At 27.8% G+C, this 24,503-nt stretch overlaps 1 protein-coding gene across 3 annotated transcripts in view; it reads left to right on the top strand.

Moving 5' to 3' along the window:
- LOC127290590 (lachesin-like) overlaps positions 1-24,503 on the top strand; it is a 163,275-nt gene that overhangs the window by 63,393 nt on the left and 75,379 nt on the right. Inside the window, exon 1 of one of the 3 annotated variants that reach the window (XM_051319278.1) lies at positions 16,690-16,877. The exons of 1 other annotated variant lie outside the window; for it this stretch is intronic. In XM_051319278.1, the coding sequence (XP_051175235.1) occupies positions 16,799-16,877 (79 nt within the window). In that variant the 5' untranslated portion in view covers positions 16,690-16,798. Of the gene's footprint in view, positions 1-16,689; positions 16,878-24,503 lie in introns of those variants that run through there. One more of the 3 variants, XM_051319275.1, reaches the window with a different exon arrangement.

Below are 24,503 nucleotides of genomic sequence, written 5' to 3' on the forward strand. Positions count from 1 at the left end.
GTTCGTTGTTTGAAGCAGAGGGAAGAGCTTTCGAAACTAAGAGTGGGTCAATGGCTGGGCGTTGAGAGTCGTTTCTATATAGACTATATATAGGAGATAAAATCTGGGCACGTGTTAAAGAAAAATCTCTCGAAATAACACGTCGAGCGCACACGAAAGACATGGTGTTAATTGAGAAAAATCGCGTGCACATCCTTTGCTCGAGGTGCCCCCAGGTGTCAGTGACGTTTTTATAAAGAATTGTCGCTAAAACTTAATTGGTGCTCACCCTCTTTTATTTTTTTCCCTTTTGCTTTCTTTTCTTATTTTCTTCTTTTGTGTATTATATATATATATTAATATATTATTTTTATGTTATTGCTTGTTTTCTATAATCAGTGGAAACCAGTTTCACACATAGTTAACATACATCTGCAGCGTATAATGATTTGCAAATCAATAATCATGCTCTCGTGTGTTTACTGTTAAATCAGTCAGGCTAATGGTCTTGGATTAGCATTATCATCACACGTGGTTGTCGAGTCGTTATCATTCGCGTATCGCCACACTGGATTGTTGCGAAATCCTGAGTGACTTAATCCGTAACGGTTTAAGTCCTGCTCGAAATCACATAATCTGCATTTACCAATCCTGTCATATACTGGAGTGCATTACCAGATACATCCCACGTTAAAGGGCTTATTACTTAATGGATGTAGACATATGATAAACAAAATATTCTCAATTTATGAATTTTCATATTTTCCAATAAGTATACATATACCTTCGAAACATTTACGTTATCAATGAATTGTTTCTCCATTTGAAGAAAGGGATCTAAGAAGCAATTAATTATAGGTTCTGTTTATGATAGATTTACATAACCTATAATTATATTCTTTTTAATTATTTATGAAAATTAGTTTGTAGAATTTTGTGGTTCAGGCCCGAAAGCCTTATAGTTTCGCTTTGGAGTCCGTCCGTCCGTCCGTAGTACACTCGTATGGTTGCCAAAGTAACTTATGCCATAGTAACTAACTTCTGCCATAGTAACTTTTGCCATAGTAACTTATGCCATAGTAACTAACTTTTGCCATAGTAACTTATGCCATAGTAACTTTTGCCATAGTAACTAACTTTTGCCATAGTAACTTATGCCATAGTAACTAACTTTTGTTATAGTAACTAACTTTTGCCAAAGTAACTTATGCCATAGTAACTAACTTCTGCCATAGTAACTAACTTCTGCCATAGTAACTTATGCCATAGTAACTTATGCCATAGTAACTAACTTTTGCCATAGTAATAAGTAACTGTTTCCATAGTAACTTCTGCTATACTAACTTTTGCCATTGTAACTATTGCCATAGTAACTTTTGCCATAGTATCTATTGCCGTAGTAACTTTTGCCAGAGTAAGTAACTGTTGCCATAGTAAGTAACTGTTTCCATAGTAACTTTTGCCATTGTAACTATTGCCGTAGTAACTTTTGCCATAGTAACTTTTGCCATAGTAAGTAACTGTTGCCATAGTAACTTTTGCCATAGTAACTGTTGCCATAGTACCAACTGTTTCCATAGTAACTTTTGCCATTGTAACTATTGCCGTAGTAACTTTTGCCATAGTAACTTATGCCATAGTAACTTATGCCATAGTAACTTATGCCATAGTAACTTATGCCATAGTAACTTTTGCCATAGTAACTTATGCCATAGTAACTAACTTTTGCCATAGTAACTTATGCCATAGTAACTTTTGCCATAGTAACTAACTTTTGCCATAGTAACTTATGCCATAGTAACTAACTTTTGTTATAGTAACTAACTTTTGCCAAAGTAACTTATGCCATAGTAACTAACTTCTGCCATAGTAACTTATGCCATAGTAACTTATGCCATAGTAACTAACTTTTGCCATAGTAACTTATGCCATAGTAACTTTTGCCATAGTAACTAACTTTTGCCATAGTAACTTATGCCATAGTAACTTATGCCATAGTAACTAACTTTTGCCATAGTAACTTATGCCATAGTAACTAACTGTTGTCGTAGTAACTTATGCCATAGTAACTAACTTTTGCCATAGTAACTAATTTTTGCCATAATAACTTCTACTATACAGTAACGGTTGCCATAATAACTTCTACCATAGTAACTTCTGCCATAGTAACTAACTGTTGTCGTAGTAACTTCTACCATAGTAACTTCTGCCATAGTAACTGTTGCCATAGTAACTAACTTTTGCCATAGTAACTTATGCCATAGTAACTAACTTTTGCCATAGTAACTTATGCCATAGTAACTTTTGCCATAGTAACTAACTTTTGCCATAGTAACTTATGCCATAGTAACTTATGCCATAGTAACTAACTTTTGCCATAGTAACTTATGCCATAGTAACTAACTGTTGTCGTAGTAACTTATGCCATAGTAACTAACTTTTGCCATAGTAACTAATTTTTGCCATAATAACTTCTACTATACAGTAACGGTTGCCATAATAACTTCTACCATAGTAACTTCTGCCATAGTAACTAACTGTTGTCGTAGTAACTTCTACCATAGTAACTTCTGCCATAGTAACTGTTGCCATAGTAACTAACTTTTGCCATAGTAACTTATGCCATAATAACTAACTTTTGCCATAGTAACTTCTGCAATAATAACTAACTATTGCCATAATAACTTCTACCATAGTAACTAACTGTTTCCGTAGTAACTTCTACCATAGTAACTAACTGTTGCCGTAGTAACTTATGCCATAGTAACTTATGCCATAGTAACTAACTTTTGCCATAGTAACTTATGCCATAGTAACTAACTGTTGTCGTAGTAACTTATGCCATAGTAACTAACTTTTGCCATAGTAACTAATTTTTGCGATAATAACTTCTACTATACAGTAACGGTTGCCATAATAACTTCTACCATAGTAACTTCTGCCATAGTAACTAACTGTTGTCGTAGTAACTTCTACCATAGTAACTTCTGCCATAGTAACTGTTGCCATAGTAACTAACTTTTGCCATAGTAACTTATGCCATAATAACTAACTTTTGCCATAGTAACTTCTGCAATAATAACTAACTATTGCCATAATAACTTCTACCATAGTAACTAACTGTTTCCGTAGTAACTTCTACCATAGTAACTAACTGTTGCCGTAGTAACTTCTACCATAGTAACTTCTACCACGGTAACTTCTGCCCTAGTAACTTCTGCCATAGTAACTTCTGCCATAGTAACTTCTGCCATAGTTAATAGTCGAAAAAAAATTAAAATAATAGCATCTACTTATATTTTTATTTGTAATTTTTTTTTAAATATTCAAAAGTGGTCAAAATTTGCTTCTACACTTTTCAAGGTGTAGATTACCGTTCCCTACTATCGTATTCTTTAGTTAAATAAAAGGACCATTATTTATGAAAAATAGCTCATTAATTTCTGTTGAAAAGTTTCCATTAAACTATTGTTCTTGTAAATGTAAACTGCTTGGAATGTAGACCTGGGGGTCTTGAATAACAATGGCGAATATTCTGAAATAATTTGCATGCTTTACGCACGAAGTCCTGTGCAAGCAGTTTACATATATAGATATATATATATAAATGTGTGTGTATATGTACGGCATGTAAGTATCCCTCATGTGGTACTGCAGTGAAAACAGATATCACGCAACGTCGCATTATTTGAAAAGACGACTTTAAACACGATACTAGTGAAAAGTTTTCAATGTGTATAGCTTCATATAAACCTGGTATATAAGGGATGGTTTTAAGGTGTCGACAGTAAGCGGAGCATGTTCTCAACTTCACATCTAGCATGCCGGAGGGCTACATGTAGTTTCCTGTACTTCCACTTTTCTCCTAAAGGCTTTAACTCTTCTCAAAAGCACTCATGCAACACGTCGAATATAAATGGATTAAAAACGATCTTTAAACATTTTTCTAGTTATCAAAATTTTCCTCTAAAGGACAAACTTTTTGTTAAATTACAATAATTTATCTTCTACACTTGAAAATTTATTTATTTAAGAAAATAAATAATTTACTTTATAAATTATTCATTTTTATTTAAACTTCACTGAATTATAATTATTATATCCAAAGTTACGTTTTATTTTACAATAGTTTTTTTTTTTATTCAAAAAACTTTCATCATTATTTTTTCCGACAAAGAAAATTATTATTGAACTGTTTGATTGTATACAATGTTCAACTTTCGCAATGGAGAAAGTTTGTTTTTAATCTGTAAAAAAAAAATGAATTTACTTTCCCCCTACTTCAAATTTTATAAATTCAAATTGATTCGCGTAACTAGAGTCATTTTGTGCAATGAAAGTTTCGAAATAGCCAAAACTAAATTACTATGGTCTACATGAATAATCGAAATTACAATAAAGGTGGAGGAGAATCGACAGCAATTGAATTGCAAAATCATTTGGTTATTTCGATGCAACTAGTTTTGTTTCTTAACTATATATATAGAGTTTAACAAATAAACGAAAATAACTTTATTCTCTGCCTCATTATTATTAAGAAAAAGGGAAAAGAAAAAGAGGAGAAAAATTAAAAAAAAAAAAAAAATATTAAAGAAACAAAAAAATACGAGGGCGTTGGAACGTTAAGAGGAATGCAAATTAAAAGCAGTTCTCTTAACTTTTCTAAATATCTAATGAAGCACGGCATAAATGGTTGTGAAAAGAAACTGTGATTCGTCCCTCAAGTTTTAAATATGAGATTTCTTTTTTTTTCTTTCGTTGAGAGATGAAGAAAAAAAAATTTGCAATGAAAATCATAAGATAAATGAATGACAATATGAAAGAAAAGGAGCAATGTGCTAAAGTATATTTTGACTATATGAAGGACACGAAGAGTTTATTTTCTCGCCTTGACAGTAATTCAATTTTCCCCCTCGAGTATACGTTAAGAAGCATCCCAAAGCAGGATTTGTACTTTCAGAATAATATATTTTATCAAACAAAAAGACAATTTCATTTCTACCATATACATACAATGGACCAATTTCCATCACCCATATAATTTTCTATAATTTTTTATTCTTTAAATATCTTTAAATTAGAAAAAAAAGAAAATTCATTGAAATAAAACTGCATTATATATTTAAATTGTAAAGATAAATATTAAATTTAAATTGAAAATAACTATAAAGCCTTTGAATTATAATCTCAAAAGATTAAAAATACTCGAGAATGTTTGATTTTAGATATATCTATCTCTATTATATCATCAGTTTATACGAAGCTTGTTTTCTTTTCTTTTGAAGTTAACGTAATTGGTCCTTATCACTTAAATTGAATTTATGTGAATCTAAAAGTCGATGTCTTTGTTCGATGCTTTACAAGAAAAAAAAAAAAAAATATATATATATATAAAACAAAACAAGTTTTTATAAATGTAGAATTATACAATTTTTCCAGCTTTATTAAATTTTATTATATTTTTCACCTTGTTTTCCTGTTCTTTGATGATCTCTGTAGAGTATATATAGAGAAATGAAGAGAAAGAGAAATCATCAAAGAAACTAAGGATATATTTCTGTCACAGAAATTCTTCTTTGATTTAAAAATATATATATATATTTTGCCTTAAAAACCAATTTTTAAATTGAATTTACAAATTCTAAATGGAAATTTGTTTCACTTTATATCAAAATGTAAAATTTATTTTTATATAGGTGTGAAAAAAATGAGTTTTATTGCAATTTCTTTTTTTTTTCCTATCCTTTCGTTAAAAACCCTGAGATTAAAAAATTTGATTCTATTACCACTTAAAAAGACGAGTGGACGTCGCACTCAAATTATTTTCTCACAAGTTAAATCTAGGTCGAGTTTCATCATGATTTTTCTTTGCATATTTAAATAGAAGAGAAAATCTCGTTAGTGATACTGAAAAAATATATCTTTTGATCTTTATTTCAAGTCAAATAAGATATTAAAATTATTTTCTAAATTTTTCAAATCAATATTTTTACTATTAATCTCGCAAACATGATTATTTTTTCTATAAATATATAAGTAAATATAACTAAATTTTATGATGAAATCATTTTTTATCTTTTGTAATAGTAATAATATAATTTTTTTTAATTTTAATATAAAATTCATTTCGTAAAAGAACAAATCGTAATTGTTGATTAAAATTCATAATTTAGTGAAAATAGTTTGTGTTTTGGTTTATACATCATAATGAAGTGAAATTCTTAGAACTGGTTAGTAATTTGTGTAAACTGTGACAAACGATTCACAGGGAGGCAGGCAATTAGATAAACGCCAACCAAACTCTACCCTATGCGTACATATATACATGCGCGCCCATGAGATATTGTAGTTCGTGCATTTGATTAATCGATGCTTGCTTTATACAACAAGATCACTTTGTATTAACTGAAGTACAAATTGTACTAAAATACACTTCGTCTTCCTTGAATCATAAAACAATAAAAATTAAACAATTTTATTTAGAAATTAAAAAAAAATTGTAATAAGTTAAATTTTTTTGTCAAAATAAAAGAAAATCATTTTGTAATTTATATATTTCCAATAAATCATATTAAAATTTATTTCCCAACGAATTGCATTATAGAAGAAATTATTTTTTCTCCAAAATTAATTAACGTATACCATTTGTCCGTCGAATTTGAAAATTGTTTAAATATTAAATTTAAAATCTGTTTTGTTGCTAATTGTATACGCTCGAGACAATTTTTTTTTATTTATTAATAAAAAATTATTAATTATATTAAAATTACATAAAAAAATATATATTTTTCTCAATTTTGTTTAATAGTCTGTATTTAAAAAAGAAAATTGAAGATCTTTGTGTTGAAAAATGAAGATAATTTGAAGAAAATAATCAACTAATGCACTGCTTTGTAAAAAGATCATTTTGTACTTGTGTAACAAATGTCAAGTAGGCGGGGGGAGGGTGATAGGTTTTCTTTTGGACTCGGTTACCTTTTTCACGTCTAGACGGTCGTTACCGAAACAATGGCATTATTTCTGATGTCGCAGCGATTGCTTGGATACGGAAGAGCAAGTAGTAAAGTTGAGTCTATTTTTTTTTCTTTTTTTTTTTTTTTTTTTTTTTTTCTTAAGGTTACTTTTTTTTCCCCCTTATACTAGGGGTTCGTGCCACGAATCTATTTCAAGGCTTAAGACTGTTCACCAAATTGGCAATATAGTGGCAAGTCTAAATGGCGGAGAAACACCTAAATAGGGTCGCTAATGGGGCCATGAAGACTGACAGAATATCGATTTTCTCAACAAGTTTCAGTTCTAAATCTCTGATATATGCGCGGAAAAAAAACATATTATAAAGCGCCTTTTAATAGAGATACCAACTTTGCCTTTATACATCTCATCATGATTTAGTGAATAAAGATAAAATTATCTACAGATAAAAAATATAATTACTTTTTTTAAAAAAAAAATTTTTTTTTAGATATTTAAATAAAAATATCAATTTAATATTTAATAGAAAAATTAATATAATTGAAAAAATAAGTTATAAACAAATTTTATCAAATGCATGAATGGAAAAATAAGAAGGGTGAGGGGGGGTCTTTCGAAATAGGCTCACATATAATACTTGAACTACCTCAAATCCTTTTGTCATAATTATCATTTAACTACATTTTGTATTTAAATTAGGCTTTAATGGAACAATATATTGAAACATTTAATTAATTATAGAACATGTAACAGATTTTAATCTTCGTAATCCGGATTAGATTGCACTGATTTGTTGGAATAGATAGAATCGACGAATATGAGGTATAATTTTGAAATTTCACATTCGCTATTACAAATAATTCTCATTAATATCCACTTAATTAAACTGTTCATTTTGAATCCTCGAGCTGCTAAATTATCCCATTAAATATTTCTCAAAATTTTATATATATCTGAAATATTAAACCATTTTCCCAATCTATTTCAAATAATTGACACAATAATTGACAAATTTTCAATTTTTTTAAAAATATTATTTCAACGATTTTTAAAACAAAAATTCTTTTTATCAAAATTGTATATTATTAATATTTTCATTATTACTATTATTTTAATTATTATTATTATTATTATTATTATTATTATTATTATTATTATTATTATTATTATTTATTTTATATATGATAAATTTTATACATCGATGTATGCATTAATCATTAAACACGTTACTTTGATATTAATTCTATGACATAGATGCAAGAACGAATTTCAATAGAGTATTGCGCATTGATAATAAATTTTCTCATTTCAAGTTAATCGATAATTATATTACGCATACATAGTGTAAACAAATCGAACGATAGAATATTGTGAATTGCTCTAGCACACACATACACTCTATATATATATATAGTTCATTCATTTATTCATTGTAATCACGTGACGTTTGTCTACGGAAAATTTGCATTCTGAAATTTAATCCACTATATAGTCATTTCAACTTTATTCACTTTCAAATATATACTGCATTTAACAAGACATTCATTTCCATATACTGATTTTCTTTTCTCTTTTGTTAGGTACTTTTATTTTTTTCGTGACAAAAAAAAAAGGGTGGAAAAATTTTTGCACAAAAAAAAAAGTTTGCAAAATATTGAGGATTGTAAAAAAAATTGAAATTTTAGAAAGGTTACTATAGAGAAATTTGTGAATTAAAAAAAAGAAAGAGAGAGAGAGAAAATGATTTCGATGAAAATGAATAAAAAGAAGGTGTTGGAGTAGAATTCGTGCTGATTTTGAAATCTTATTCAGTGTCTTAAGAACTAAGGAATTCTCAAATCCAATATCGGAGAAGTCGGCACTTCATCGGGAGACTATCAAATATAGTTATCGATTCGATAGGCAAGCCATTCCGAGTTTCTGTCCCCTCCCTAATCCGCCCACTCTCTGGCTATTATCCTGGAAAATCCAGTCGAACATCCGATTAGGAAAACTGAACATTGTTACGTTACTTCCTGCCGAAAGTCTTGCTAACGTTTGGAAATGACGTTTATCGTTATTATGTTTCTAGATATATACAAGAGAAAATACACTTAAAAGGAGACACATGTTTGCCGCTTTCATTGTAATCGTATTTCCTTTGCATGGATCCTCTCTTTATAAATCTCAATCATACATTTATTTATTTTCAGAAATAGATTTTCAATAGTACATTTATTTTTATTTTTTTTTTGGAAAAAGAAAAGTAGGATCTTTTTTTTTTGAATAAGCTAATTAATTATTTGGGTTTATTTATTAGATAACAGTATCATTAGTTAGAATTTTCAATTTGAAGAATTTTATTAGGTAAATTTTCGTCTGACTAAAATTGTCTTTTTCTACTTTATTTAAGAAGAATTTTATTGGGTATAATAATTAAGAAAATTTTTGTCTGACTAAAACCGACCATTTCTACTTTTATTTTAAAGAATTTTATTAGGTATAATAATTAGGTAAATTTTCGTCTGACTAAAACTGACTTTTTCTACTAATAATAATAATTTTTACTACTAATACAAGAAATCGTAAAAATGTCTTACTAAAACTGTCGTTTACTACTTGAAAAAAATTGGAATATTTCTTATTAGTTTCAAGTAACTAATATTGATTTTCTTTACTATTACAGAAAATAGAGAAAAAAAATTCTGTCTGACTAAAAAAGGACTTTTCTACTTTTACACAACGTACAAGAATACAGTAATGTTATGTTTACATAGTTTTCTAAAACTTTTGGAATTTCCGCCTGACTACAGGAAACATTTACTACTAATACAGAATATAATAAATGTAAATAAATATTATAAAATACAATAATACTAATACTAATTCTAATACTAATACTAATACTAATACTAATACTAATACTAATACTAATACTAATACTAATACTAATACTAATACTAATACTAATACTAATACTAATACTAATACTAATACTAATACTAATACTAATACTAATACTAATACTAAAACTAATAGTAATACTAATACAATATTCTGTAAAAAAATGTTGTCTGACCAAAACTACCTTTTACTACTGAAGCAAAAATTCTAGATATATTCGCTAATAAATGAGAGATATAAAAGTTTTCACACATATGCTAGGGGAGAATATAATATAATATACTTTTTGTCTGACTAAAACTGCCTTTTACTACTTGCGAAAAAATTCTCTATATATTCACAAGTCAATAAATGAGAAATATAAAATTTGTTTCTCCAGGGGGAAAATATAATAATATTACTACTCATACAATAAGTAACTTTTTTAATTAACACTTTTTGTCTGACTAAAAACGCCTTTTACTACTGAAGAAAAAATCTTATCTATTCTCAAATTAATAAATGAAATGAAAAAAATTATCAAACAATTTTTCTAGGGGAAAAAGTATTACAATACAATAAGTAGTAACATTTTTTGTCTGACCAAAATTGCCTTTTACTACTGAAGGAAAAATTATTTATATTATAAAATAAATAAATGAATTAAAAATCTTTACACAGCTTCTATGGAAAAATATAATAATAATAATAATAATAATAATCGATGAATGGAATTTTGTTTTGTTATAATGAAAGGATGACCAAGAAAGGAGGACATTGTCTGACTGTGTGTGTGTGTACGTGTATGTGTACATTCCGCAAAACGAAGACTCCAGTGTTCTTGAAGCGCTTCGCGGTAAACCAAACATTCGCGGTATGCCATCAACGCAGCGTTACGGAATTTCTAACATGAAGTCGTTTCGCTTTCCTGGACCACTTATAATTAATGGTCCTAGTTTATAACGCCTTTGCGGCTATTGTGATCTTGTCAGTACATCGTACCATAGCGCAAAGTAAATCAAACTCTTTTCATGTTGCTCCAAACTTATGTATACCAATAGTAAACCTAAATTTCACTTCTTAAAAAATTTTTAACAATAAAATTTCAAATTATATAAAATTATTTATTATTATTTAATTATTAATTTTTTATTCATAAGTTATGTTTAATTCAATCAGATCTTACTTTTTTAATATTAATATAAAATTTTTCATAAATTATTTATCAAATTTTATTTTTATTATTAACCTTAATTCAACCAGACAAGATGGTTTAAATTTTAAATATTGTTTTTAATTAAGAAAAATGATTTATTCGATAACTTTATATAATTTTTCATTTTATTATAAGACTAATTTACATAAAATTTAAATTCACTTGGGTATTATTTATTATAGTTATTATTATTTATAATAATTATTTATTAGTATAATATTAATTCGAAAATTATTATTAATTAATAAATTTATTTATTAATAAATTTTAATTATAAAATAAACGACAATTATGTATTTTAATTATATTTAATAATGTGCAACGTTGTCATATGCTTTGCATATTTTCTCGTGGGAGTATATATCTAAATAAAATAATCTTTTCACTGGACTGTAAAAAGCTTTCAAAGCTTTCACCTTTCGTCTTTTTGAATAACGCTCGGTTCGCTAAAGTTTCATCCGCTTTTCCCGAGGAAAATTGAGCAGTCGCGGATACATGACAAGCAACCAACTGGGTCGACCTTCAAAAGATAAATATATATATATACTTTGTCCCTTTTATTGTATAAAAAAAACATTAACTTTAAGAATCTTCACATGCTCCACTTTATATATTTTTCACATTTTCGATAAATAACATTTAGATGAACTTTCAACATCAAACGATATACAAAAAATTTCATGTATAGAATTTTCTCTTCTTTTACAGAGAAAATTACTCAATTTTCGAAAAAAAAAAAATTTTTTCGTTAAAAAATGATGGTAAAAATAAACATTAAAAAAAAAATTGTTACTCTCTAAGAAATTTTGTTAATTCTTTTTTTTTCATTGCTTTTGCAAAACAACAGAAAAGTATTTTATTTATTTTTTTTATAACAGGCGAAACTTTGAGTGATATAGACAGTCAAAATAGTGTTAAATTTAAGTAGTTTCTTTTTTTTATAGTCTTCTTACATCTCTGATTAACACTCTCTTTATTTATATGCGAATGCTTTTACTCGCAAAGTGAGCAATTACATTTTTTCCAGTAGCTATCGTCGTAAAATGATCCCCGAGTATATTTTTATACTTCAACACGTAAAGATAATTTTTCCTCAAGTATTTAAAATTTCCAGTAAAATTTCTTGTGTGTGTGTGAGTGTGTGCAATCTGAAAGAATTTTCTTCACGAGGAATTTCAAATGTATCTTAAACCTTCACTCTTTATTTTATTCTGAAAAAAAAGAATATGAAATGGTTTTGCTCGACGATCCATACCGAAGACACTAAAAATGTTGAGTCTCAAATCAAATTGAGAGGGCAATTCTCTATTATTTTGCATTGCATTTTTTTTTTCTTGTCAATTAAAAATTTGGAATTTTGAAAAGTTAATTTTTTTTTTTTTTTTTTTTTTAATCTAAAATATTTTTGTTAGAACAATAAAAATAATGAAGCGCAAAAAGTTAAAAAGAGAAATGACTTCTGGGGCAAGCAATAGCCCTCGAGGATAATATAGACTCGTAATATGGTTGCGAAGGCAATATTGCATTTATGGCGCAAGTATAAGCAATGAAGGTGGCATTCACGATAAACTAGGATTTTTGTTGTGTGACAATGTATACAATGTCTGACTTAGTTGACTAGAGTGACTTTCTTGAACAAAATTAACTTCTAAATCAGAAGGAAATCCTCAAATAATCTTCTTTATTAAAAAAATTTCATTTTTTTTTTTTTTTAAATTAAGAGCAAAATTTTACAAATAAAATGTACGGAAATGATAAAAGTGGAACGGAAAGACAAAATTATTATTTTTTTTTTTTACTTTTCAAAGAAATCAATATGTTTGATAATTTATTGTTATTAAAAAATATTTTTTTAAAATTATACAATTTTTGTTAGTTATTTTTGGTAATCATAAACTCTGTAAATATTTTTACAGTTCATTTTTGGTAAATAGAATAATTTTTAGATGCATTAATTCAAGGATACAATAATTTTAAATTACAACAATAGTTATTACTATACAATACGGCTTAAAAATTTTTTTACAGTCAACCGGAATCGAACGCTCGATGCACTCAATGGGAAATTATGCCTTACGCCCCTCGGCTACATTAAACTACAATTTATTTTCTTTACAATAACCGTAATACGTAAATATTAATAAAAAAATTATTAAATTAATGAGATATTTTTTTTGGAAAAGAAAATTGCTATTTAAATAAAAGAATGAATAAGAAATAAAATGAAACTTGGATATCTTTAACTAAGCATACCCGATTCAAATTTAGATTTTACAAGAGAATCGATATGTAAATTCCGGAAATACATAAAAGTGAATAAAACTCGACCCAGATTGAAAAAAAAGTCGAGAATTAAAATTTTTTTTTATTTTTTGAAACATATATATAGATATATAGAAATACAAGTTTTATTCGTTATACATTGTCTCAGTATTCATAGATTTTTGTAGTTGCCGTTAACACCACAGGGAGTTGTTTCCTTCGCAACAAAACCCAATAAATTCTATCTATCTATCAATCTATCTGATTCTCCTCTTTTCCAAGTATTCCCCAAGAGAACGTAAACATTACAAAACCAAGAAGCGACTATGCCGAGTTGCCATCCCATTCTTTTACGTGAACTGGTTACCCGCTAAATTGAAATCTCTTACGTAAATCATGTTGAAGCAATGGCTTCCAGGGGTTTCTCGCGGTTCTGGACCGGTGGGTACTTAGCCGCATTGCGGGATACCCGTGCCTTACAAACTCCGCAAATCCTTGATTTAGCTTTCCTCAAAAACATATACGTTTGACAATGTGTATTTGAGAATTTCTTTCTTCTTACGACTCAACAAAAAGTTATAAATCCAGAATCCAAAAAATCATGAGGAAGAAATTTTTTTTTTTTTTTTAAATCAAAGATAATTCATTAATTGATTTTGAAAATTTTTGGTAAGAAAGATACGCAATAATATATACTTTAAAATTATATTAAATTGATCGAATACTATAAATATTACAGAATTATTCTTCGACAGAAACATATTTTCTCTATCCATATAATTATCCGATTCTGTGTAATTAATGTAAATCCCTCCATTATCTATAAAAAAAAAAAATGATATGGAAAATTGGTCAACACTGATTAATATTTATCGGTAAATTTGTTTCTAAATTATGATGCTATTAATTTTGATATGAATTTAAATCCCCTTTAAAAATAATGTAACAATGGTGATTTTATGTTTCGGAAAATTTTTTATTATTATTATTATTAAAGTTGAAAATTAATAATCTATCGATATTATTTTGTTGATAAAGGAATATTCTTAAGTAGGAAGTAAAGCTTCCTTTTCCTCTATGGTATATAAGAAAAGAACAAAAAGTTTTTTAAACGTTAGGTCTCTCTGATGGAGAACTAAAACTCACTTTCTTTCCTTCTCTCTCTCTTTCTCTTTCTCTCTCAGTATTTTCGGTTTCTCCAAGGAACCCCGATTTCGCGTTGCAACATAAATACGTTAGAAGACAGCTTTCAGAGTGACGATCGTGACAGACTTTGGAACGAGTTGCCCTAGAGAGAACTAATCTTTCACCTCCGTTTGCAACAACTCGCGTTTCTCTCAGGCGTTTAATCTTTCACGTGGATATACAGTAGAACTAAAGTACTACTTAAAAGTGAAGAAATGTTTTAAATTGGTAATAGAACAAAGGTTCCTTGTATATTATATATATATATATATATATATATATATATATATATATATAAAGCAAATAAAAATATACTATAATAAGAAAATTAAAATTTTCAATAAAAAAACTCCTGTTTTATATTTGGTATAAAAAAATTGAAATTTGTAATAAGAAAATTAAATATTATCAAGCGATACATTGATCAATATTTTCTTTATTTTTCAAAGTTAATTTTGCATTGCTATTTTGGGGAAAATTAGGTCAATAAAATTTTCAATCCAGAACGTAATATTATCAAAAAAGACAAAAATTGTTATTGCATGTAAAATAACAGACAATAAAGCAAGAGGTAAAGGAGAGAGAGAGAGAGAGAGAGAGAGTGAGAGAGAGAGAAAGAGAGGAGAGATTTATTCTGCATCATTTATCCAACTGATTGCTTCATTTGTCCAAATTGACTGATTACTTTCGATTGACTATTCAAATGTTCACTGACAATTGACTTAAAAATTTGTCCATTCATATCTAAAATTTGCAAAAATTGAAAAAAGTACAGGAATTTTGTTCATTGTTTCCAAAAAGTTTTTTTTACTATTTTTTTACTACTATTCTTTTACTACTAGTTTTTACTACTACTTTTTATTACTATCCTTTTACTACTAGTTTTTACTACTAGTTTTTACTACCAGTTTTTACTACTAGTTTTTAGTACTAGTTTTTACTACTACTTTTGCTACTATTTTTTTACTACTACTTTTTATTACTATCCTTTTACTACTATTTTTTACTACTAATTTTTACTACTATCCTTTTACTACTATTTTTTACTACTAATTTTTACTACTATCCTTTTACTACTATTTTTTACTACTAATTTTTACTACTATCCTTTTACTACCAGTTTTTACTACTAGTTTTTACTACTAGTTTTTACAAGTATTTTTTTTACTACTATTCTTTTACTACTAGTTTTTAGTACTAGTTTTTACTACTACTTTTGCTACTATTTTTTACTACTACTTTTTATTACTATCCTTTTGCTACTAGTTTTTACTACTAGTTTTTACTACCAGTTTTTACTACTATTTTTTTACTACTAATTTTTACTTCTATTTTTTTACTACTAATTTTTACTACTTTGTTTTTATTAGTATATTTTTTACTACTATTTTCTACTACTAGTTATTACTACTACTTTTGCTATTTTTTTACTACTACTTTTTATTACTATCCTTTTACTACTATTTTTTACTACTAATTTTTACTACTATCCTTTTACTACTATTTTTTTACTACTAATTTTAACTACTTTGTTTTTATTAGTATATTTTTTGCTACTATTTTTTTACTACTACTTTTTATTACTATCCTTTTACTACTATTTTCTACTAATAGTTTTTACTACTACTTTTTAACTAAGTACTTTTTTAAGTTGTAAAAGTAATGAATAATAATTCTAATTAATTAATTAGTGTCGCATAAATTAGAAAAGCGAACAGAAATTATTGAAGTTCGCAATAGCCGCAATCGTTAAGCGCCGGGTTAACTCACACGTTTCAGGTTCGATTCCCCTCAGAGTTAAAAAAAATTTTGAACTCAGTTTCTAATGTTAATTACAAAAACTAAATAAAACAAAAAGTGTCTACTAAAACTAAACTAATTCTTGTCAATTTAGCAACAAATTCTACATAATATATTGATTTGGAAAACTAATTCAACTTCTGAATTTTAAAGAAAAATATTAATTTCAAACAGAGATAAATGTTGTTTGGGACATTTGTACGAAAATTTCAAACTCATTATATGTGACTATATATATAGTGAGTTTGTTTGGTTGTCCCCATATCCTTGTACCATGAAGGCGGGACCTAGATGAAGCGATGGCGGAGGGCACGTGAAGCATCCTGGCGCATGCGATTCAGTTTCTCTCTCTCTCTCTCTCTCTCACCCTTATAACCCGTGACGAAAAAGAATCCCCCGTTATAGTTACGTTCAACCCCCCTTCAATGCCCACACAGTTAGTCTGAAGTGACTCTAGTCCGCACCGAGATTCCGGCGCGAAGTGTCGTTTCCTTGTCGCGGTGTGCCAAGTTCTCTAGATGGATGTCGCTGATTCGCTTCGTCCTCCTAGTACCAGCGATTCTCCTCGCTATGCTTCACGTCTTTCCGTCCCATGTGGAAGGTTAGTGTGACGTTAAACTTCGTGACTCGTTAACAAGTTCCGCCGCATGAAAATAAATAGAGTATACATATATATATATATATACACCACCTGATAAAGGCATGCTTTATCATGTTGATGTGCGCGCTCCTGGGTACCATTCATCATCCTTCGTGATTAGTCAAAGCGGATTAGAAACTTCGAATGAAAATATTATACATATATATATATATTTTGCAAATGAGCCAACTCTTCTTCTTCTTCTTCTTCTTTTTCTTCTTCTCCGTTTTTCTGTGGTGGATATAATAAATTAAATTTCATTTTTCCCCAACAAATGAAATTAATAACACGTTGCTAGAAACCACCTGTTCCCTCCCCCCCCCCTACCCTTAGAGTGTAATAAATTTTTGCGACATATTTTCTGCCCTTAATATTCGCTAAGGGATTCATCAAAGAAACGAATATTCTAAATTTAAGAATAAAATATTTTCTCTTTTCTATTCTTAAAATTAGAGTATTTCTAAGAGGGATGAAATTCTTAAATTATATGAGAAATATTCTTCTGCGACAAAATACAGTAAATATTTCTGAAATTGGAGTCAAATGAAAATTTATCTCATAGAAATAATTTAAAATTATATTATTATATTTCCCTAAAGAATTAAAAAAAAAGATTTGGGAAAAATTATTGACAAAAAAGTCAAGTTATATATTAGCTATGTATATATAACGTGGAAGATTAATAATAGGTGTGTAAAAAAAAAATTCTATAGCTAAAAAAAATTTTTTTTTTTTTTTAATATCGGAAAATAAAATAAGTCTCAAAAGAATCTATAAAAACAGGTCAGGAAAATATCGAGGCGTGTAATAAAAATATTTTATAGCTATCCTCAATATGACGTGAGGGCAAAAAGAAGATTGAAAAATAAAAATTAATTAAGCACCCTTTTCTATATCAATGTATCGAAGTTAACACTATATAAAAAGAAAAAAATGTTTTCTAAATTTTTTTCTTTTTTTTGCCTACACTTCTCATGTCTTTTAACTTGTTTTATTTTATAATTTTTTTTTAAAATTTTATACAAAATTTTTGGCTTTTAATTATTTTTTCTCCTAATAAAATGTATTATAATTTACAAAATAAAAAAAAAAACTATTAATAAAAAAAAAATAGTAGAAAAAAAGTATTTTCTCGAAAAAAAGAGGAAAAATTGCTTGTGTCATCATTCGATGAGTGACGCGGAGAAATATAAAAAATTGACTTCAGAACTTTATTTTCTCTCGATATGAAATATGACTGAAAATAAGTCAAGTCATAATTAATTTTCAAAATTTATAATTTTTTTTTTTTTTATATTTTAATAAATTATTATTATTATTATTTGTTAGAAAAAAATAGACAATTTTAAATTACAATTATATATGAAAAGTAATGATTCTAAGAAGCTTTTTAATAAAAGCGACAGTGAAAAATGCATCACGAAGACAATGTTAAATACTTCCTTTTGTAGGGAAGAAAAAAATACAAAAAAAGTTTTAAAAAATTTAAGAAATATTAATAAACAAATAATAACAATAAATAGTAGTAAATATTAATAAATAATAATAGTAATGCTAATAATAATAATAATATTAATAATATAATAATAATAATAATAATAATAATAATATAATATTAATAAAAATTAAATAATAATAAATTTACTGAAAAAGAAGATAAAACTTAAAACTTTATAACAAAATCATTATTTACAATTAACACAGTAGCAAATAATACAACAAAGAACGTTAGAAGCAAAAAAGCAGCAAAAAAAAGAAGTAAAGTTTCAAGCATAAAATTTAAATATTAAAGATCTTTTTAAATGGGTTAATCAAAACACAAATAACGGAAAGTTAATGACTCAATCTTCTCACAAAAAATGTAGTAACATAAAGAGAAAGAGAGGGAAAAAGAAAGGCCTGGAGAGAAAAAAAGAGAGAGAGAGATGAAATTGAGCGCAACAAGCGAGCTTTTGCAAGCTTAGTCCTTTAACATCTCTAGAAAAGTAGTGAACTGTCTCTTCTCTCTCTCTGTGTGTATGTTTTTACTTTAGTGCACGACCAAAGTAAAAGGAATCCTTGTTTATTTCCTTTTCTTTTAACATTTCCCTTTTATTTTCTTTTCTGCTTCTTGGTTCTTTATCTCGCGTAATTTATCGAATGAGCGTCAAATTGCCTTGGGCCATAGCCACATCGTGAACACGGGTCTCGAGTTAATCGTTGGAATAGAAGGCGACTTTGGCAGGGTCAAAGTTTCACGATTTTGCCTCAGGCGACATGGGTCGAATCAAAAAAAAAAAAAAAGGGAAAAAAAAATTCCCTCAGTTTATACAAGAAACTCCTTATATATATATATATATATATATATATATATATATAGTCCTTCTACATCCTTTTTCCTATTGTTGATTGGACGTACAAATTTTTTTTCTTTTTTTTTTTGCACATACTACTAGACGATCATGATTGAGTCATCCAAATTGATGTGAAGCTATTGTTCGCTTCCCATCTATTGTGCGTGGGAGCAGTGGCCATTAATATACAATACGTGATCAACTCTCCTTGCTTTGAGAATTTCATTCAATGACTATACCCTTCATATCATTAATCAAAGATCACTGGAAAATTGATTGTAATATATATTATATAAGAAAATCAAAAAGTTATTTCCTCATAAATTATGGTTTATATTTTTTGCATAGGAGTAGAAAATTATTTATTCATAAAATAATGCTACCTTTTTTATCATGAAAATTATATCTCTCTTTTATTTTTCGTATTTTTTTTTTTTTGTTGTTGGATGATGATGGTCACGACGAAAAAGTATTTCAAAGCAAAATTTAAGTTTGTTTTGTACTTTTTTATCAGTCAAAGACCTAATTTTAGCTCATTAAAAGTCATAAGGGTTCTTATGAGCTGCTGAAACTTTTTCCCTGAGCATAATTGAAATTTTCTCAAAGCATGATATATATTTTTACATTTATAGTTTAATATCAACTTTACTTGAATTGCCAATAGATTGCTATAAAAAAAAATTGGCAATTGAATCTATTTCTATTTTGTCTTTTTTTTAATCAAATAATTTCAAAATTAAATATAATTTTAGTTTTAATAATCTGAATATTATTCAAATTATTAAATTTTTTTTTATATTGCTCTTTATCGTGTTTATTGTGATAATTAGGTTCGTTGAAGTTTCCGATAAAATCGAATTGAGAGTCCGAAACGGAAAACGATAGGATACTTCATGCGGTAGAATTTTCTTCTTTTCTTTCGCGTCTGACGAAACTCTTACACTATCTACTTACTTTTCTTTTTTTTCTCTCTCTCTCTCTCTCTTTCTCTCTCTTTCTCTCTGTTCTCGACAGCATTGTCGACCCTTTTTCGTTGAACGGATCAAGCTTTACGAGTGCCCACCACACTAACACGATCGAGTTCTTTACTAAAATGTGAAACTTTTACAACTATTGAACGTTAAACATTTTAGCCTAGATGGCTAATAATCCAAAAGTGGTTACGAAAAGTTTACTCAAGCGAGAATACTTTCTTTTCTTTTCATTCTCCTTTTGTTTCACGCGCGCAGTAATACATTGATGACTCTTTTATAAAAAGAAAATTTTTTAAAGAATATTTTTTTAAAAATAATTTTCAAAAAACAAAAATTCCGATTATTCATCAAAGTTTTAGAAAATGTTAAAAAAATTTCATCAATTTGTAAATTAAATTGAAAAATAATATTCGAAATAAAAATTTAGAATTTTAATTTAGGGAAAAAAATTCGACGAAATTTGAATGGCAAAAATTTTTCTTTCAATTTCAATTAATTTAAAATGAATTATTAAATTTAATTTTACATTAACAATAATGCATTTTATGTAATGTGCGAAAAAACCTTTCAGTGCCTTATTCTTTACAATATACCTTTATGCACAACATAAAAAGCATTTAAATATAAAGTAGTTATATTTCCTGGCAAGAAGGATGCGAAATAAGAAAAGAGGAGAGAGAAAGAGAGGGATTTTACGCAGCGACGGAAATCCTTTCTTGAAAATATGACTATATATATATCCTTTGCTTTGAGACTGTTATTTTCTGCAGACGATTTATTTCAAGCTCATCGTTTCTCTAGGTGTCTTACAATATGGGAAATATCAACAAAAAAAAAACGAAAAATATTATATAATTCACGTTTACGAAAAATATTATCCGTAATCAAAAGAAATGAATCTTTATCATGTTTTATGTTTACTACATTCTATTGTAGCTGGAGTTTTTATTAACTTTTAAATTGTAAATTTTATTAATATTATTTTACTTATTACTATTATTTTACTTAGAAATATTATATTATAATTTTGTTTAGTAGTATTTTTTCTTTTTTAGTATTTTTTTTAGTTTTTTTAGTACTTTTTTTTTAGTAATTTTTTAGTACTAAAAAAAATAATACAATTAAATATTATAGTTGTTATAATTTGAGAGATCTTTGTTACATATCATTAAGTGATAGTTGCATGATCACTTAAGGTTGTTTAAGCTAACAGCTTTTAGTAACAGCTGCAGTATAATACTCTAATGTTCCATTTACCCAAAATCTTATGCTAGAACTATTCTAACTTGGTTATATAATTGCACACTGCGAAAGAAGAAATTATTTTTTGAATTATTGTATTACTATTTTTAGTAAAAAAAAACTTGCATAAAATATTTTTTTTTTTAATAATAATAATAAAATAATAATTTTTTTTACATTAATAAATATTTTTTTGTAAAAGTTACATTTTTGGGAAAAATTTTTTATCTCAAAAATATTATTTATTATTCAAGGGAATTTAATGTTACAATATATGTAATGTACGGTACACACATGTTGATTGCATTTGTCAGCTGAATTACATTTTCCATTCAGTTTCAAGTTACGCTTTTATATGATATCAATATGCAATGCAGATATTTGTTAATGCAATTTACTTTTAAATGATGCATAATTGAAGTTGAGAAGTGCGCATATATAGTGAATGGATTTCATTAAGTAAAATCGATATACATGTATATAATAAACTATATATGAACCTAACCATTGTATATATATATATATATATATATATATATATGCAAACTTAAATATGTGTAATACTATAATTATCATTCGCACTTAATATTTATCGAAAATTTCCTTTTACATTGTATTGTATATCCACTTTATATTTTATTCTCTTTTTTTTACATTCATCGTAATGACACAAAACGATTTTTTTTTCTAGTAAAAAAAATATTCATTATCATTTCATTCCTACACTGAGAAAAATGTTTAGTCAGAGCAACCAAAATTTGGTTGGGACAACAAAAAAATTTTGTTCGTATTTAAGCAACCAAACTATTTGTTTGAATCAACCAAAAAATTTGGTTAAGTTTTTTTTGTTGGCATAACAAAAATGTTTGGTTAGCTCAACCAAATTTTTTTTGTTAGGTCAACAAAAACGTTTGGTTGATCAAACCAAGAGTTTTTTTTGTAAAATTAAAAATTTTATTCTACCTTATCTCTTTTCTTTTTTATTCATTTCATTATTTATTTATTATCAATTTAACATTGAATTTATTTTTATCCAATTGAAATATTTGTGGAATTTGAAAAATCTCATCTCCGCCTGGGATCGAACCACTGTTTTAAAACTGAAGATCGGGAGCTCTGACAACTGGACTACCCATCATTTAAACTAACTGTTCTCTTAAGCTATGAGCTGAGAGCGAATTAAATTATTTGGTTGTCGCAACCAAATTTTGGTTAGGACAACAAACAATCATTTGGTTTTTTAGACCAAACTATTTTGTTGTGTTAACCAAATTATTTTGTTGTCGTAACCGAATTTTGGTTGAAATTTAAAAATGTTCAACCAAATAATTTTGTTGACCTTACCAAATGTTTGGTTGAGATAACTCTACGACTTTGTTTCAGCCAATCAAAATTTGGTTACAAGAACCAAAATTGTCTAATCAAACAATTTTGTTGCAAACACTAAATTTTTTTTCTCAGTGTATTAAAAATTGTAACAGTGTACTTGTATACCAATATGTTAATTTCTCCTTAGAATTTTTATTATTATAAATCTTTTGATTTGATTCTAATATTGTAGAATATTATTATTTGTTATTCGTATTTTTTTCATGTAAAATATTTTTTCCATTTTTTAATCCTTATATGAAGATTTAAGGGTTTACTACGCACCGTTTTTTTGGGAGGAAAAAAAAAAGATGAAATGAATAAACGCTCGAAGTAATATAACAATGTGAATGTTTAATGGGAAAGTTTTAAGAGATATTTTTTTTTTAATCCAAATAGCGTACTTGGGGGGGATTGGCATTTATGAGAAAAATAAAAATTATTTTACCCATTACCGAGATATACAGACGCACATATTGTTGAGAGAGGGGGTTTGAGGGTCTTTGGGTACTTATGCAGATTACAAATCGGCCTAGAGAACCTTTTATTTCGGCGCTCGTACTGGACAAACGTGAATAACGTATATCGAACTTCCGTCCAACTAATTTATGGCGTTGGGGATTAGGGGAGTAAAATAGAGAGAGAGAGAGAGAGACCGGAAAATGGCAATTCTGCAGTGCGGGTAAACTGTAGCTTCCTCGATTTCTCTGTCCTTGTGTCTCTTTCTCATCCCTTGCCTCCCCCCTCTATTTCCCCCCTCCCTCTTCTTCTCTCTCTCTCTCTCTCGGCAAGTTCGAACGCTTAAGAGGTTAGCGTCTCTCGTTTAGTTGGGGTGAAATATCACTACTAAGAGAAAGAAACGGTCAACTCCCTCGGGGTTGACAAAAACACGGGTAATAAAACTCTAGCCCCCTACCGCCGCCCCCCCCCTCCTTTTCTCTTCCTTCTTTCCCTTTTTGGTACTGAACGAAGCAGACGACGACCCGTTCGAACGATTACCCGCTCCAGAAAGTATCTGTGTGCATAACCTTTGTGCACTCCCTACTGATTCACCGTGGCACCGGCGCTTCTATTTTACTCTGTGCGTCGGTGCACAGAATCGACTAAATCGTTATTCGATTTCAGAGAAAACGTTTTATCCCCATGATCAGTACTCTTCTTATACTAACGTTTCAGTTATCTATTGCCTATTCTATTAACGAGAAACGGTTTCCATTCAACCACGGGTTTTTCCACATTACTTTTTTTTAGTATGTGTGTATGTGTGTGTGTGTGTATGTATGTGTCAATAGTATGGGTCGAGAGCGTTGACGTTGAAAATGTCATAGAGAACTTTTTGATTGAAAAATTTTTCTGCAATTTTCCGTCAAAGCTGCGAAATAAATTTTTTTTTCTCTATTTTTCTTTTATTTTATTAATTGATTATACAAAAAAAAACCATTTGTTTGTATTAAAAAAAGGAATATTGAACAATTTTTACTTTTTTTTTAAGAATTATATTAGAATCTAATATATTAATAATAATAATAAACTTTGATGAATTATTTAAATTTTTGTACCAATAGTAAAAGTCATGTTTCAATTAGAAAAAAATATGAATTTTTAATTATTTTTCACTATAAGTAGTAAATAATTGTAATAGTCGGGATGTTGAAATATTTGTAAGTAGA

Source organism: Leptopilina boulardi, unplaced genomic scaffold, assembly GCF_019393585.1.
Source record: "Leptopilina boulardi isolate dan_hultmark-lab unplaced genomic scaffold, ZJU_Lbou_2.1 LbouV2_72, whole genome shotgun sequence".
Taxonomy (NCBI): domain Eukaryota; kingdom Metazoa; phylum Arthropoda; class Insecta; order Hymenoptera; family Figitidae; genus Leptopilina; species Leptopilina boulardi.